The 14171-nt window shown below is 47.2% G+C and overlaps 1 protein-coding gene across 2 annotated transcripts in view; it reads left to right on the top strand.

Annotated features, from left to right (window-relative positions):
* CMYA5 (cardiomyopathy associated 5) overlaps window positions 1–14171 on the top strand; it is a 150515-nt gene that overhangs the window by 123029 nt on the left and 13315 nt on the right. For both annotated transcript variants that reach the window (XM_068250143.1, XM_068250134.1), the window contains exon 11: window positions 1730–1863. In XM_068250143.1, coding sequence (XP_068106244.1) covers window positions 1730–1863 — 134 coding nt within the window. The remainder of the gene's footprint in view (window positions 1–1729; window positions 1864–14171) is intronic.

Raw genomic sequence — 14171 nt, 5'->3', positions numbered from 1 at the left:
CCAGCAGACACAGAGTGGCAGTAAACAGAATGCTATATAGTGTGGCTGAGCGAGGTACACAGAGTGGCAGTAAACAGAATGCTATATAGTGTGGCTGAGCGAGCGGTGTACTACTATTCCCAGCAGACACAGAGTGGCAGTAAACAGAATGCTATATAGTGTGGCTGAGCGCAGTCACAGAGTGGCAGTAAACACAATGCTATATAGTGTGGCTGAGCGAGCGGTGTACTACTATTCCCAGCAGCGACACAATAACTGGGGGGACCCTGGCTAGCGTGGCTGGAGTGCGAACTACCCTTCCTGCCTACCCAAAGCTAAACCCACAGACAAATGGCGGAGATATGACGTGGTTCGGGTATTTACTTACCCGAACCACGTGACAGTTCGGCCAATCAGAGCGCGTTCGGGTCCGAACCACGTGACCCGTTCGGCCAATCACAGCGCTAGCCGAACGTTCGGGGAACGTTCGGCCATGCGCTCTTAGTTCGGCCATGTGGCCGAACGGTTTGGCCGAACACCATCAGGTGTTCGGCCGAACTCGAACATCACCCGAACAGGGTGATGTTCTGCAGAACCCGAACAGTGGCGAACACTGTTCGCCCAACACTAATTAGCTCTAAATAGTGAATACCATTTCTCGTTCCCTATAAATAACGGCTACATCTTATATACAGAAAACTTCAGCTTAACAAGTGTTAAGTAGGCCCACCCTACTATAGGTAGGCTGTGGGTGTATGGGAGCTGTCCATCCCTCACATTAGCAGCTTTCTATTGACTTCCATGAGAATGTGATAGACTGCATACCCACTACGCAGGTCTGGGAACTCCAAGCCATATTTGGGTTCTTCTGGATTTCCAGGAAACTTCTGTAGATTTTCATGCTGTGATTTATTTTTTTTTACCCTTCTAGTCCCTGACACTGGCTGGCTGTGCATTTGAACAGATAAAACTCAATGGCCTTCCACAAAGCATGATGCATGTACCACTAAAATGATCAGAATTATGTTTCTTTAGAACAGCCTTTCTCAACCTTTTTACCCTGGAGGAACCCTGCAAATACCTTTCGGAGCTCAAGGAACCCCTGCAAACAATGTTTTGATCTCTAAGAACCCCTGCATTTATTTTGCAGGAGGCATGGTCTTTAAAAGTAGTGTGGTTGCTTATTTCACTACCCCAAATTACACTGCCACTCATTATACTGTCTCCTAAGCCCCCAATTTTGTGCTTTTTGTTACAGTACCACCTATTATTGTATGCTCTACTACACTTCCCCCACAATTGGGGAAAATTCCAAGGAACCCCTGCAAAGCACTCAAGGAACCCTGGGGTTCCAGGGAACCCTGGTTGAGAAAGCCTGCTCTAGAATATGTCTTAAGGTAGAACTCTGAATATGGTCTTCTTGCTGAAACAGTTGTTCTTTAAACTAAATGAAGGCTTTACATCGCAAGAACCAGGCAGATTCTCACAGTAGAAATCTCTCTAACAAGGATGTAGATAGAAAACATAGTTGAGATGGAGGTCTACTTAGGAAACTGGGATTATCAAAGTGATTTTATCTTACAGCTTCTTGGCCACTACAAGGCCTGGACTTGGGATAAAATTAAATAACCACGTTCTATACAACAAAAAAAGTTTTCATTTTACTTATAGCTGTCCTCAACATTGGAGGTAGTTGAGGGACTGACTTCATCCATCCTTGTAAGCATGCCATTACTGTTGTTGTTTTCAGGTCTGTATCTGGGATAAAGGATCAGCAGCTGAGGGTCTCACTGCAGCCAGGAGAGAACTACTTCTTCTATGTCAAAGCTGCCAATACGTTTGGATCGAGTGAGCAGAGTGAGGCTGCGCTCATATCCACCAAAGGTACGTACCCCACCACACCCAGCTTGCAGCTGTCACATGACCACCCAGGCTTCTAGTGCTTACCCAGGGCCAGCTCTATACTACGCCCTCCCCCCCCCCCCCTGAATTGGAATGATCGCACAGGACCCAACAATTTGCACCGCATGTTATAGCTGCGGTGAGCCCCTCAGTATAGGTAGGTATCCAGAATCAGAATCAAGTTTAATGGCCAAGTACAGGGGTTTGCACTTGGAACTATTTTTGGCACAGACAGGCTCGAGTAGTACACAAGACAAGTAATACAGATATACAGTACCATAAACAGATATATAATAGTAGTACAGGAGAGCAGTAGAATAGTTAATTCACTCTAGACTAGTTGAGGTGATGTACCATGGGCGGGCTACTACCTGGGTGTAAGCGCTGGAGCAAGGGAGTGCGCTTGGGAGGGAACGTTGAGGAGGTCAATGGCTTGTGGAAAGAAGGTGTTTCTGTGTCTAGTGGTCCTGGTGGGTAAGGACCTGTAGCTGTGGCCTAAGAGGAGGAGACTGAAATAGCGGTTGCCAGGGTGGGTGGGGTCACTTGCTATCCTTGTGGCCCTTGAGCGTAGTCTGGACGAGTAGAGAATGTTGAGTGGTAGGAGGGGAGTACCGATGATCCTTTCGGCAGACTTTATGACTCTTTGTAGTCTGTACCTGTCGCTCACAGAGGCCCCTGAATACCACACGATGATGGAAGAGCCAAGTATTGACTCAATGGCAGCAGAGTAGAAGCAGGTCATAATGTCTTGTGACATTCCAAACTTTTTCAGCTGTCGTAGGAAAAACAGCCGTTGTTGCGCTTTCTTTTGGATCATTGTTACATTTGCCTCCCACCTTAGGTTGCTGGATATGGTGGTGCCTAGGAAACATGCGTGCGGGACCCTGGCCACCTCAGTGCCTTCGATGAGGACTGGGGGGAGTTTGGGATGGCCTTTTCTGAAATCAATGATCAGTTCTGCGGTTTTATCTGTGTTCAGTACAAGCTTGTTTGCCTTGCACCAGTTGCAGATATTCGCAATCTGTTGGCGATAGGCTCGTTCATCGCTCCCTTCTATAAGACCAAGGATGGTGGTATCATCCGCAAACTTGATGACTTGGACCGAGTTGTTTGTTGAGATGCAGAAGTTTGTGTACAGCGAGAACAGCATTGGGGACAGGACACAGCCCTGGGGGGCACCCGTGTTGGTGACTCGCATCTGCAAGAAGGGCCCAGCTTGACTGTCTGAGTCCTGTTTGAGAGAAAGTTCTTCAGCCAGCTACAGAGGCTGGGGTGCACATTGAGGAGAACTAGCCTGTCAGAGAGGATGTCGGGGCTAATGGTATTGAAGGCGGAGCTGAAGTCCAAGAGGAGGATCCTGACATAGGTGTTTGGTCTGTCTAGGTGGCTCAAAACGTGCTCCAGGCTGATATTGATGGCATCCTCCACGGACCTGTTGGCCCTGTAGGCGAACTGATAAGGATCCATCAAATCCTTGGTGGTGTGTTTCAGGTGGGAAAGGACCAGCCTCTCGAAGACCTTCATGATGTTTGATGTTAGTGCGACCGGTCTGAAATTGTTTAGGTCAGTGGCACCTGGTTTCTTTGGGATGGGGATGATTGTGGAGATTTTTAGGCAAGAGGGAACCCTGTGTTCCTTTATGGATTGTGAGAACAGGGAAGTGAGGACTGGGGCCAGTTGGTCTGCACAGGTTTTTAGGCAGAGGTTTGACACACCATCTGGGCCCGAAGCTTTCCGGGGATTGAGTAGCTTAAGGTATCTCAGAACCTCGGCCTCTGACACCATCAGTGCGGCTGGGGGACCTGGGCTAGTATGAACCTGGGAGGTCATGACCGGTGGCACCTGGTCGTGGGGTACATCTTCTTGGTTGTCTTCAAACCTACAGTAGAACCTATTCAGATCTTCCGCTAGCTTAGCGCTGGGAGTCATGTGATGGGGGGAGTCTTAATGTTTGTGGCCACCTCCAGGTATAGGTGACCCCAGTATTAGTAGCTAGGTACAGTTGTCCCCAGTATAGATTATCCAGGTACAGTTGCCCCCAGTATAGGTTGGCCAGGCACTCTCTTCACTTCCTGTTTCTGCCTGGTGCTGTCCCCAGACTTGTGCCGCCTGAGGAAATCGCCTCATTTGGCATCATGGGCGGACCGGGCCTGTGCTTACCCAGCCATATACTGACTGTCCTCTACAACAAGCTGTCAGCCACAGCCCGCTCCAAAGCACAAGTAGGTTTACCTAACCTATGGCTATTAGGGAATAGGGAGATAAAAGTGTGTATGTACAACCCCTATCCTACTTAAAGCAAAGTTGTGTTCCTTTTCTCTTTTTTTTTTAAAGTAAGGGTTAATAATTCAGGTATGTAAATGACACCCTTCAGTCAGACTTGGACTGTAGTAACTCTCACTGATTCTCACTAACTGAACTAATTACAAGTCATAAAAGTCTTGCATTGCACAGAAAGGGTTTCGAGTTTAGGGAACACATTAAAAAAGTCAATAGTTCTAGATGGGAGCTGCATAACAATAAGGGTAAGTTTACATTGAAACCTTTGCAATGCACGCATACAGCACATCATACAGGTTTTAAAGTTAGCAGCTTTTGGTAACACATGGTACCTCATTGCCATTCAATTGTAATGTGGACATTGTTCAGCAGCTAGGCTCATGTCATTACCACGGAACATTGTACCAGCAAGGCAATGCAAAATCCAGTAGCACACAGCTAGGCTTGCATCATAACCACCAAACCCGCTGTACCATCAAGGCAGCGCAATGTCCAGCAGCACACAGCTAGGCTTGCATCATAACCACCAAACCCGCTGTACCATCGAGGCAACGCAATGTCCAGCAGCACATAGCTAGGCTTGCATCATAACCACCAAACCCGCTGTACCATCAAGGCAACGCAATATCCAGCAGCACACAGCTAGGCTTGCATCATAACCACCAAACCCGCTGTACCATCGAGGCAACGCAATGTCCAGCAGCACACAGCTAGGCTTGCATCATAACCACCAAACCCGCTGTACCATCGAGGCAACGCAATGTCCAGCAGCACACAGCTAGGCTTGCATCATAACCACCAAACCCGCTGTACCAACGAGGCAAAGCAATATCCAGCAGCACACAGCTAGGCTTGCATCATAACCACCAAACCCGCTGTACCATCAAGGCAGCGCAATGTTCAGCAGCACACAGCTAGGCTTGCATCATAACCACCAAACCCGCTGTACCATCAAGGCAACGCAATGTCCAGCAGCACACAGCTAGGCTTGCATCATAACCACCAAACCCGCTGTACCATCAAGGCAACGCAATGTCCAGCAGCACACAGCTAGGCTTGCATCATAACCACCAAACCCGCTGTACCATCAAGGCAACGCAATGTCCAGCAGCACACAGCTAGGCTTGCATCATAACCACCAAACCCGCTGTACCAGCAAGGCAACACAATGTCCAGCAGCACACAGCTAGGCTTGCATCATAACCTCCAAACCCGCTGTACCATCAAGGCAACGCAATGTCCAGCAGCACACAGCAATCTTGCATCATAACCACCAAACCCGCTGTACCATTAAGGCAACGCAATGTCCAGCAGCACACAGCTAGGCTTGCATCATAACCACCAAACCCACTGTACCATCAAGGCAACACAATGTCCAGCAGCACACAGCTAGGCTTGCATCATAACCACCAAACCCGCTGTACCATCAAGGCAACACAATGTCCAGCAGCACACAGCTAGGCTTGCATCATAACCACCAAACCCGCTGTACCATCAAGGCAGCGCAATGTCCAGCAGCACACAGCTAGGCTTGCATCATAACCACCAAACCCGCTGTACCATCAAGGCAGCGCAATGTCCAGCAGCACACAGCTAGGCTTGCATCATAACCACCAAACCTGCTGTACCATCAAGAGAACGCAATGTCCAGCAGCACACAGCAAGGCTTGCATCATAACCACCAAATCCACTGTACCATCAAGGCAACGCAATATCCAGCAGCACATAACAAGGCTTGCATCATAACCACCATACCCGCTGTACCATCAAGGCAACGCAATGTCCAGCAGCACACAGCTAGGCTTGCATCATAACCACCAAACCAGCTGTACCATCAAGGCAACGCAATATCCAGCAGCTGTGAAAGTCACTCACTTATCAATACACCAAGATTTCAAAAATATGTCAGGAGATAAGGAAAGCAATGTATGGCTTTATTAAGAAGCTTCACATGTATACATGGAGAAACCTGGTTAGCCTAGTAAAAAAGGATTCAGGCAGGTAAGGCTTCTGAAGGCACTTCCGCTGTGTACTGATTCTTATACCACAAATTACGTAGTCATGATGAGCTTTACTAGTCCAATAATAAATGCATGACACCGAGAGTTTTTTCTTCATTGCACAGCAGGGTGGAGTTTTCTCATAGCTTAGCACCTGGTGTTGTTTCTCGCACGTAGTCCAATTTCCCAAAGATGCTTCTAAGATTTCAGCTCGTGAGAATGGGGACATCCTACGCAGTGCCAGGCACAGCATATCTGTGGAATTTCCTGAAAGATAAATTCACAAACAGTACTTGCTCTTGACTACTCATTTTCAGCAATAGAAGAATCTGAGGCCAATGCTAAAGGGTAACTCTGTTCATCTATATTACATTGGCCTTATTTTAAACACTAGTGTCACCTTATATCTATTAAGTGCAAATCTATGAAACTTGGATTAACATACAGCTATGACATTAACATACCCCCCTGTTGCACATAAATACGTATAAGGTGGCAAGGGGTTCAACTACATAGGCTTGAAACATTTCTTAAGTAATGGAGGCTAGCAGCTGCTTTCTTTGTAGCCTTGTAGCATTGCAAAATATATATATATATTTATGTGACGCCTAATGCTTCTAGTGTACTATCTTATCCGATATCAAGCAATCTACACAACTGAGAAGTCAATTTTTGGGAATTTGTGCTTCCCCATAAAGCTGTCCTCCTCCTCACTGTCATTGTATTCCTCATGTTGGAATGAAAACATGGCTGCATCAGTTTTCTGCTTTATGAAACTGCCCACATATTTCCTAGCCAGGGGTATGACACAGCAAGCAAAAAACTGAACATGAGTATCACAATAAGTATCATGGTACCAACATTTTTTAGGAAACCCTTCCAGTCTCCAAACCAGTCATTGAACCATTTTGTAAAGGAATCTGATACACCAGAGTTTCTTTTTAACTCGTCTGATAGGTCAGTCAGTTTCCTCAAAGCTTCTGTCACCCGTCCATCAGGGCCAGTTTCACTGGGAATGTAGGTACAGCAGGCCCCGCCCAGTCCCAGAAATTTGCAAACTCCTCCTTTCTCAGCAAGCATCATATCCAGGCTCATTCTGTTCTGAAATGTCATTTTGGAGTTTGGGCCTAACTCATTAATTATGCCCTGCAGAGCATCACGTGTAAAATTCACAAATCTTTGCTGATTGTAATATATGTAGTTTATCCACTCCACGTTTTTGTTAATAGTGATCTGTGGAATTAAAGACTCAAACCCTGCCCACACTGGGTTTCTGGCCTTATATTCATCTGGAACCCCTCTGGGGACACCTATTGCATCCAAATAGACATGCGGGTCCAGGTTACCTTTAAGTTCTCTCTTAAAGATCTTGTGGGCTTCTTTTTCAAAATCTTGGTCACTTTCTCTAAACATATGTATGGGCATAATGAGTTTGGCCAGTGCACAGTGACCTTTCCACACTGGTGGCAATCTAGGGCGTAATTTAAGATCGACGCACAACCAGTAGATATCACCAAGGGAGTGTGTCTGATGAAATAGTAGGAAAGGGTCTGCTTGTTTCATTACAGCACAGTAACCAGGGGGAAATTCACCCACATCTACTCCACCTGTATTCGTACTGTTATAACAAGTATAGTTACCCTTGTACACAGTTGCTGAGTGGTCAATTTGATTGGGGGTACCTTCCTTCAATGGGTATCGGTCTATCCACATTTTACAGAGTGGATCTGTTGTGGCTGGGGTTTGACCCTTACTCCTATAGAGTGACAGAAAACATGTCTCACCCCCTTCTGGAAGGGGAAGTGGCACAGTGCCAAGGTGTGGCCTTGCTCCTGCACATACATAACAATCTGACATATTGTTTTGTTTGGCTGTGTACCTCATCCACTCAAGCCACATGTTAGTATCTGTATATCCTGTCTCCATGGCAATGGTCTCCTCAAATGTAGGGTTAGCCAGGGCCTGTACCCAAGGTTCCTGATCCTCATGCTCCATGACTCTAAACTCAGGGTTTTTATACATGTCCCTGAGCGAAAACTTCCCCAGAGGCCCCCCTGTATACCCTGGGACATGCATGCCTATCACATATGTTCCTGCATCTCCAGGGCTTGGGTTTTCTATATTCAGGGTCAGGCGCTGGGAACTATCTATTTGTCTTCCGGGCATACAGGCTCCCCCAGCTGTTGTTAAGGTCATCCTTGAGCGAAGGGGCACCCCATTTTTGTCCACCCGAGTCATGGCAGGATCAGGTCTATATCCCCAGTCAGTACCTGTGTTCCAGGCAGCTGCTTTCCAAGAACTACATTTATACCCCCAATTGTCATCAGTCACACAAATGAAAAATTGTCCTTTTTCATAAAGGCTGCAGTGCCAATTACAACGTTGCACAACCTGGCAGTAGTCAAAGGTGTAAGTCGCCACTTGTATTTGTGAAGAGTTATACCAGAACACTAAGCTCTGGTGTTCTCTTGTTACAGCAACCTGGCCTCTTCGCATCAGTTCTACATTTATGGCATCCCGTTTAACCCTTGGCCGGTTGTGAGTTACATTATCAGTTTGTGGAAAGGCTAAAGGAGGTGTTTGGAAATGCTCTAGGGCTTCTAACACCATCCACAATGTCCCAATGAAAAGCATAGCAATAATGACTCCCTTTCCACCTGGAGTGTTAAAGTATCCTGTATCCAAGATCCCCATTTTTTTTTTTTTTTTTTAAAGACAAGAACTCTGAGAATTAAACGGGCCCCCAACTCTCCCTAATCTAGCTCCTCAGTTATCCTGTTCAGGGCTTGTGCCCGCTTTGAATAGAGGAAAATCTCTAATATTCCCTCCACCCGCTGTGACGTTGTCTTGACTGGAGCTCAGGCAACTGTTCCTCACACTCCAGGGCCCAGGAGCGTACACCTCCCGTCACAGGATGCTGTCTATTCTGTCCCTGAACCGGGAATGGGTGCCCTTTTGCAGTGAGTTAAATGTATCCACGAACTTTTTTCGGCTATTCTGACCGCTGTGGGTGTGGCCAGCAACACCTGGTAAGGACCCTCCCACCGTGGGGTGTTCCAATGTTTTCTTTTAATAATTTTGACCCAGATCCAATCTCCTATATTTACAAGGAGATCCTCACTTACATCCGGCTCTTTTGGAGGGTTCCCCGGTACATGAGATCTTTGTTTACAGGTGCGTCTTAAGTAGTCTGCAAGTTCCCACTCCTCAGGGGGATCCCAGATTACATCAAAAGCCGGGATTCTGTAGGACCTGCCAAACACAATTTCATATGGTGACAACTTGCCTTTCACTGTCACTGTTCTCATACTTAACAATACCAAGGGTAAACACCATATCCAACTCTTCCCTGTTTCCGCCATAGCTTTAGTAAGTTTGTTTTTAATTGTACCATTTGTTCTTTCCACAGCTCCTGCTGACTGTGGGTGATAACTACAATGGTGCCTAACGTTTATGCACAAAGTAACTGTCAACTGTTTAATGATATCATTCACAAAATGGCTACCATTGTCACTGATGATTTTTTCTGGTATGCCCCATCTCGGAATAATATCTCTTGTCAGCGCTTTTGCAACTGTGAGTGCATCAGCTTTTGCAGTGGGAAAGACTTCCACCCACCCCGAGAATATATCTAGCACCACTAGAGCATATTTCTTTCCCTCTGCAGGGGTGAGTTCAATGTAATCCAGTGCAATGGTATGAAAGGGGTAATGTGGTGTAGGTGTTTTACCAATAGGTGGCTTTAATCCCTTTCCTGTGTTGTGCTGAGCACATACAGTGCATTGTGAGACAAACTTCTTAAAAAAGGTGCTTATGCCCGGACAGTAAAAATATTTGGTGGCTGTAGCCATCACACCACCCGTTGAGACATGGGTGACCCCATGTCACACAAGAGCCAATAATCTGTACAAAAGTCTGGGAAGGCATAAGGCATTATTGACACAGAGGAGGCCGCTATCATTAACTGTTGCATGTGCTCTTTGCCACTGAGACTTTTCAGCTGCTGGTGCATTGCTCTGGAATTCCACTAAGAGATCAGTGGTGATCGCTGCAGAGAATGGAATGATGAGAGGGGGGGGGGGGCTGCTGGCAGAGGGGGATCTGTGTCAGGGAGTGAAGGGGAGGCGGCAGCTGTGGTGGGCAGAAGGGATGGGATGGCTCAGAAATTGGGAGAGGGCGCTGTGCCGCCAATTTCGCCTCAGCATCTGCAAGATTGTTGCCACGGGTAACGTCAGAGTCATCACGCATGTGTGCCATGCATTTTACCACAGCTACCTGCGAGGGCAGCAGTACACTATCAAGGAGCTGTTGCAATAAGTCTTTATGACGGACTGGTTTCCCAGCCGCAGTTAACATGCCACGGTTCCTCCACTGTACTGCGTAGGTATGACAAGCAGAGAACGCATACTGGCTGTCAGTGTAAACAGTGAGAACTTCACCCTCGTGCAGCGCACAGGCTCGAGTGAGTACATGAATCTCTGCAGCTTGTGCGGAGTAGGAGATCGGTAAGGGACCAGACTCCAAAACAGCATTCAGGGTAACAACAGCATCTCCCACTCTGTTCACTCCTAAGGCATCTTTGGAGGCAGAGCCATCGACAAAGACAAGTGTACTTCCGGGTATTGGTTCGGACTTCAGGTCTTCTCTGGGTAGAAAGACCTTTTGTGACTCTGTGACACAATCATGCTGAGGCTCATCACCCTCTGCAGCGGGGGTCGGGAGTAAAGTTGCTGGGTTGAGTGTGGTACAGCGTTTCACCGTAAGGTGAGGCTGACCCAGCAAAGTGGCAGTGCAATACAAGTGACGGGCAGGAGTAAGTAACGTCATTTTATCCTGCAACAAAAGAGCATGCACTGCGTGGGGGACAAGAACCTCTAGTGGATGGTAGAGGACCAGGGTGGCCGTTATGTCGACAGCCATCCCAGCAGCAATAACAGATTGTACACAAGACGGCAAAGCACATGCAACCTGATCCAAAGGCTTAGAATAAAAACCTAGCGGCCTCTGTTTGTCTCCCCATGTTTGTGTCATCACAGCTGTCATGCATTTATCTTTGCAATCAACATACAGTTTAAAAGGCTTCGGGTAATCAGGGAAGACTAAAACCAGGGGATCTTGCAGCGCAGACTTACACCTCTGAAATGCCATAGTCAAGTCATCTGTCCAGGTGACTTTGTCAGTCATTGCCATTGGGTCAGTGTGGATGGCATTGAACAAAGGCTTAGCCAGTGCTGAGCAATGGATAATCCAGGCCCCGTAGTAGTTAAGGGTCCCAAGGAACGTCATTATGTCTTTCTTTGTCACAGGTTTTGGTATATCTTGGATAGCTCGTACCCGCGTATCCTCAATAGTGCGTCCTGCACCTGAAACGAGTTGTCCTAAATATTTAACAGTGGGCTGACAGAACTGTAGTTTCTTACGTGAGGCCTTGTTGCCCTGTTCTGTTAAGAAACAGAGCAGTTACACTGTGGGTTGCAGACACCTCTTCTCATCTCGTGCACCTTTACACAAATAATTGACATAAATGAGGAGTCTGCAATAGCAACTACAATGACCTCCTCTGAATTTTGTATCAGGCCCACGTCAGTGTCAGATTGTGCCCACAGCTTGTCTGGGACACTGGACAACTCATGTCAGGACGCATCCGCAAAGTCAACATTGTCAGATTCTTCAGGTCGTTTAGTCAGGTGTATCAGCATCCCTGTGGTCCGAAGGTGGCGTGGGCAGTAAATGCCCTCACCACCTTCTTCTTTCCACTTGTTCAATAGAATCCCGGCCGTGTCCCAACGTCCCCACTTCGGTTTGTACAGTGAAGCATGAGGGGCGGAGTTCGGGACAGCAAACAGCTCATCCTGCAGGATGCCGTCTGTCTCAACACTGTCCCAGCCTGGGATTGAAACCTCATACAGAACATAACCTTCTGCATTTTCTCATAGTCCGGTAATCTCTACACAGACTTTTCTCCTCATTGGGAACTTTTGCTCATAGTCCAAATCCCTGCGTCCATTTGCTATATAATGTGTGGTGACGCGTGACACACATACTACCTCCTGAAATGTATCAGCTGGGCCGGCATCCTGCTGCATCCAGTTCAGGAGTGAATTTGGCAGAATGATACCGTACCAATGCACGTCAGGTGCGTCTGCCATAGGAGCACGATGGATCTGCAGTGACTCTGGACCGGGAGCAATAGTCAACTTTAAATCATCAATCAAGTCTCTGCCACACAGATTAATTGGGCACCTTGCAGAAATTATGAAACTGCAAAACACAGCTCTGCCTGACTTTTCATCTAAAACCTGCAATGGTTTAGTGGTTGGGGACACTTCAAACCCACCACTGGCATTCCGTGTTACAACTGTACCCAACATTTCCCACGGGATTTTCAAACCAGTCCCGAGGACAGACCTACATGCACCAGTGTCAACCGAAAACTTGATTCTAACACTCGATACAGACAGGAGGATTTCAGGCCCTTTTTTTTTTTTTTTTTTGTCAGCATAATCAATCTCAATCACAACAGTGTCACGGCTCAACTCTTCCCTGCCTAGTCATGCAGACTGGGGTTGTTACTTGGTTTGGTTGGCCGTATTCTCTGGGCAGTCTCGTGCAATGTGATCCCGGTTTCCACAAATGAAACATTCCTCCCTGTCTCGTTTTCCAGCAAAGTCACGCACAAATCTACGTGGACGGGGACGCGAGACACCTCCGCTGCAGGCACCCTCCTCGCCTGTGCCCTGGTTGCAGGTGAACAAGGAGTAGGAGGCTGCTGCAGCAGGATATCTCTTCTGTCCCTGCTTCTTTTTTTCTATCAGAATTTTCTCCGCATGACTGGCATACTCCAAAAACTCTGTCACACTGCACGTATGCCATGTAATCAAATTTTTATGGATTGTCCATTGTAATTCTTCCTTTAAAGCCCCATCAATCTGTGCTTTGAGCTGTTGTTCCCATGGTGTAGTGCCATCAAGCACTGCAGGTTTCTGCAACCCACTGTATATTTCAAAAGCATTCATGACCCGAGCTGCTAGATCATTCACACTTTCGTTTGCTTTCTGGGAAATCATAGAAAGCTTGGTAAAATCTGGGGTGATCTTGTAAAATGTTATCATTCGTTGGATCAATTCATCCCACCTGGTGGTTAAGGTTGTGCTATCCCACCCCAACTCTGCAAACGGGTCAGTCACAAGTCGTCCAGGCCCCCATGCACTCCAATTTCCCTCTACATTAACCCATCCAGTACCACAGACTCTTCTCACAACTCTCTCACATTCAGCGGCAGTCAGCTTAAAACTCTGTCTTAACTCAGTCAGTTGTTTAACACATTCTACTACATCCTTTCTTGGGCTAGGTATGGTCTTAATTGCATTCAACATGTCCTCCTCTGACCAGGGTCTGTAAACATGTATGGTTTGCCCTGCTCCGTTTGGGAGCTCTATCATAGGCATTTGCATTGCGGGTTTAGGGTTGCACTTTTCAGTAGGCACTGAAATGGTCACTGCTGGCTGTTGCAATGCGGTGGAAGATGGGTAAGGTAATAGGGCAGAACCCGGGAGCTGTGACATGGCTGCCATTGGGTGCATAAAGATGGCACCTGGATTATAGGAAGGAAATTGAGGGTGTGGAAGTGGTGGGTAAATGTTGGTATATTTCGGTGGGGTCTGAGATGGCTGTTCTTCACTATTTGCACTTACTCTCAGATCTCCCGTTGTCACAGCTAACTGATCAACCTCCTGTTTGATGTTCGAGGCTGAGGATGCTCTGCCTCGGGCTTCTGATGTTTTTTGTTCCCGCAACTGTCTATCAGACGTTGTCACCTCAGTTTGTCTATTAACAGGTTTGTACTTAGTGGGCTTACTGAGGTTTCCTGTACTTGAGGAGCGGGCTTGATATCCTGACTTAAGCAGCCCATACACTCAGCCGATTTTCTGGCCGACCGATCGATCGCGATCGATCGATCGATCGATCGCAAATCGGTTGGCCAATCGACCGATCGACGGCCGATTTCGA

This window comes from Hyperolius riggenbachi, chromosome 1, assembly GCF_040937935.1.
Source record: "Hyperolius riggenbachi isolate aHypRig1 chromosome 1, aHypRig1.pri, whole genome shotgun sequence".
NCBI classification, from domain to species: domain Eukaryota; kingdom Metazoa; phylum Chordata; class Amphibia; order Anura; family Hyperoliidae; genus Hyperolius; species Hyperolius riggenbachi.
This window is presented reverse-complemented; position numbering and strand designations above follow the sequence as displayed.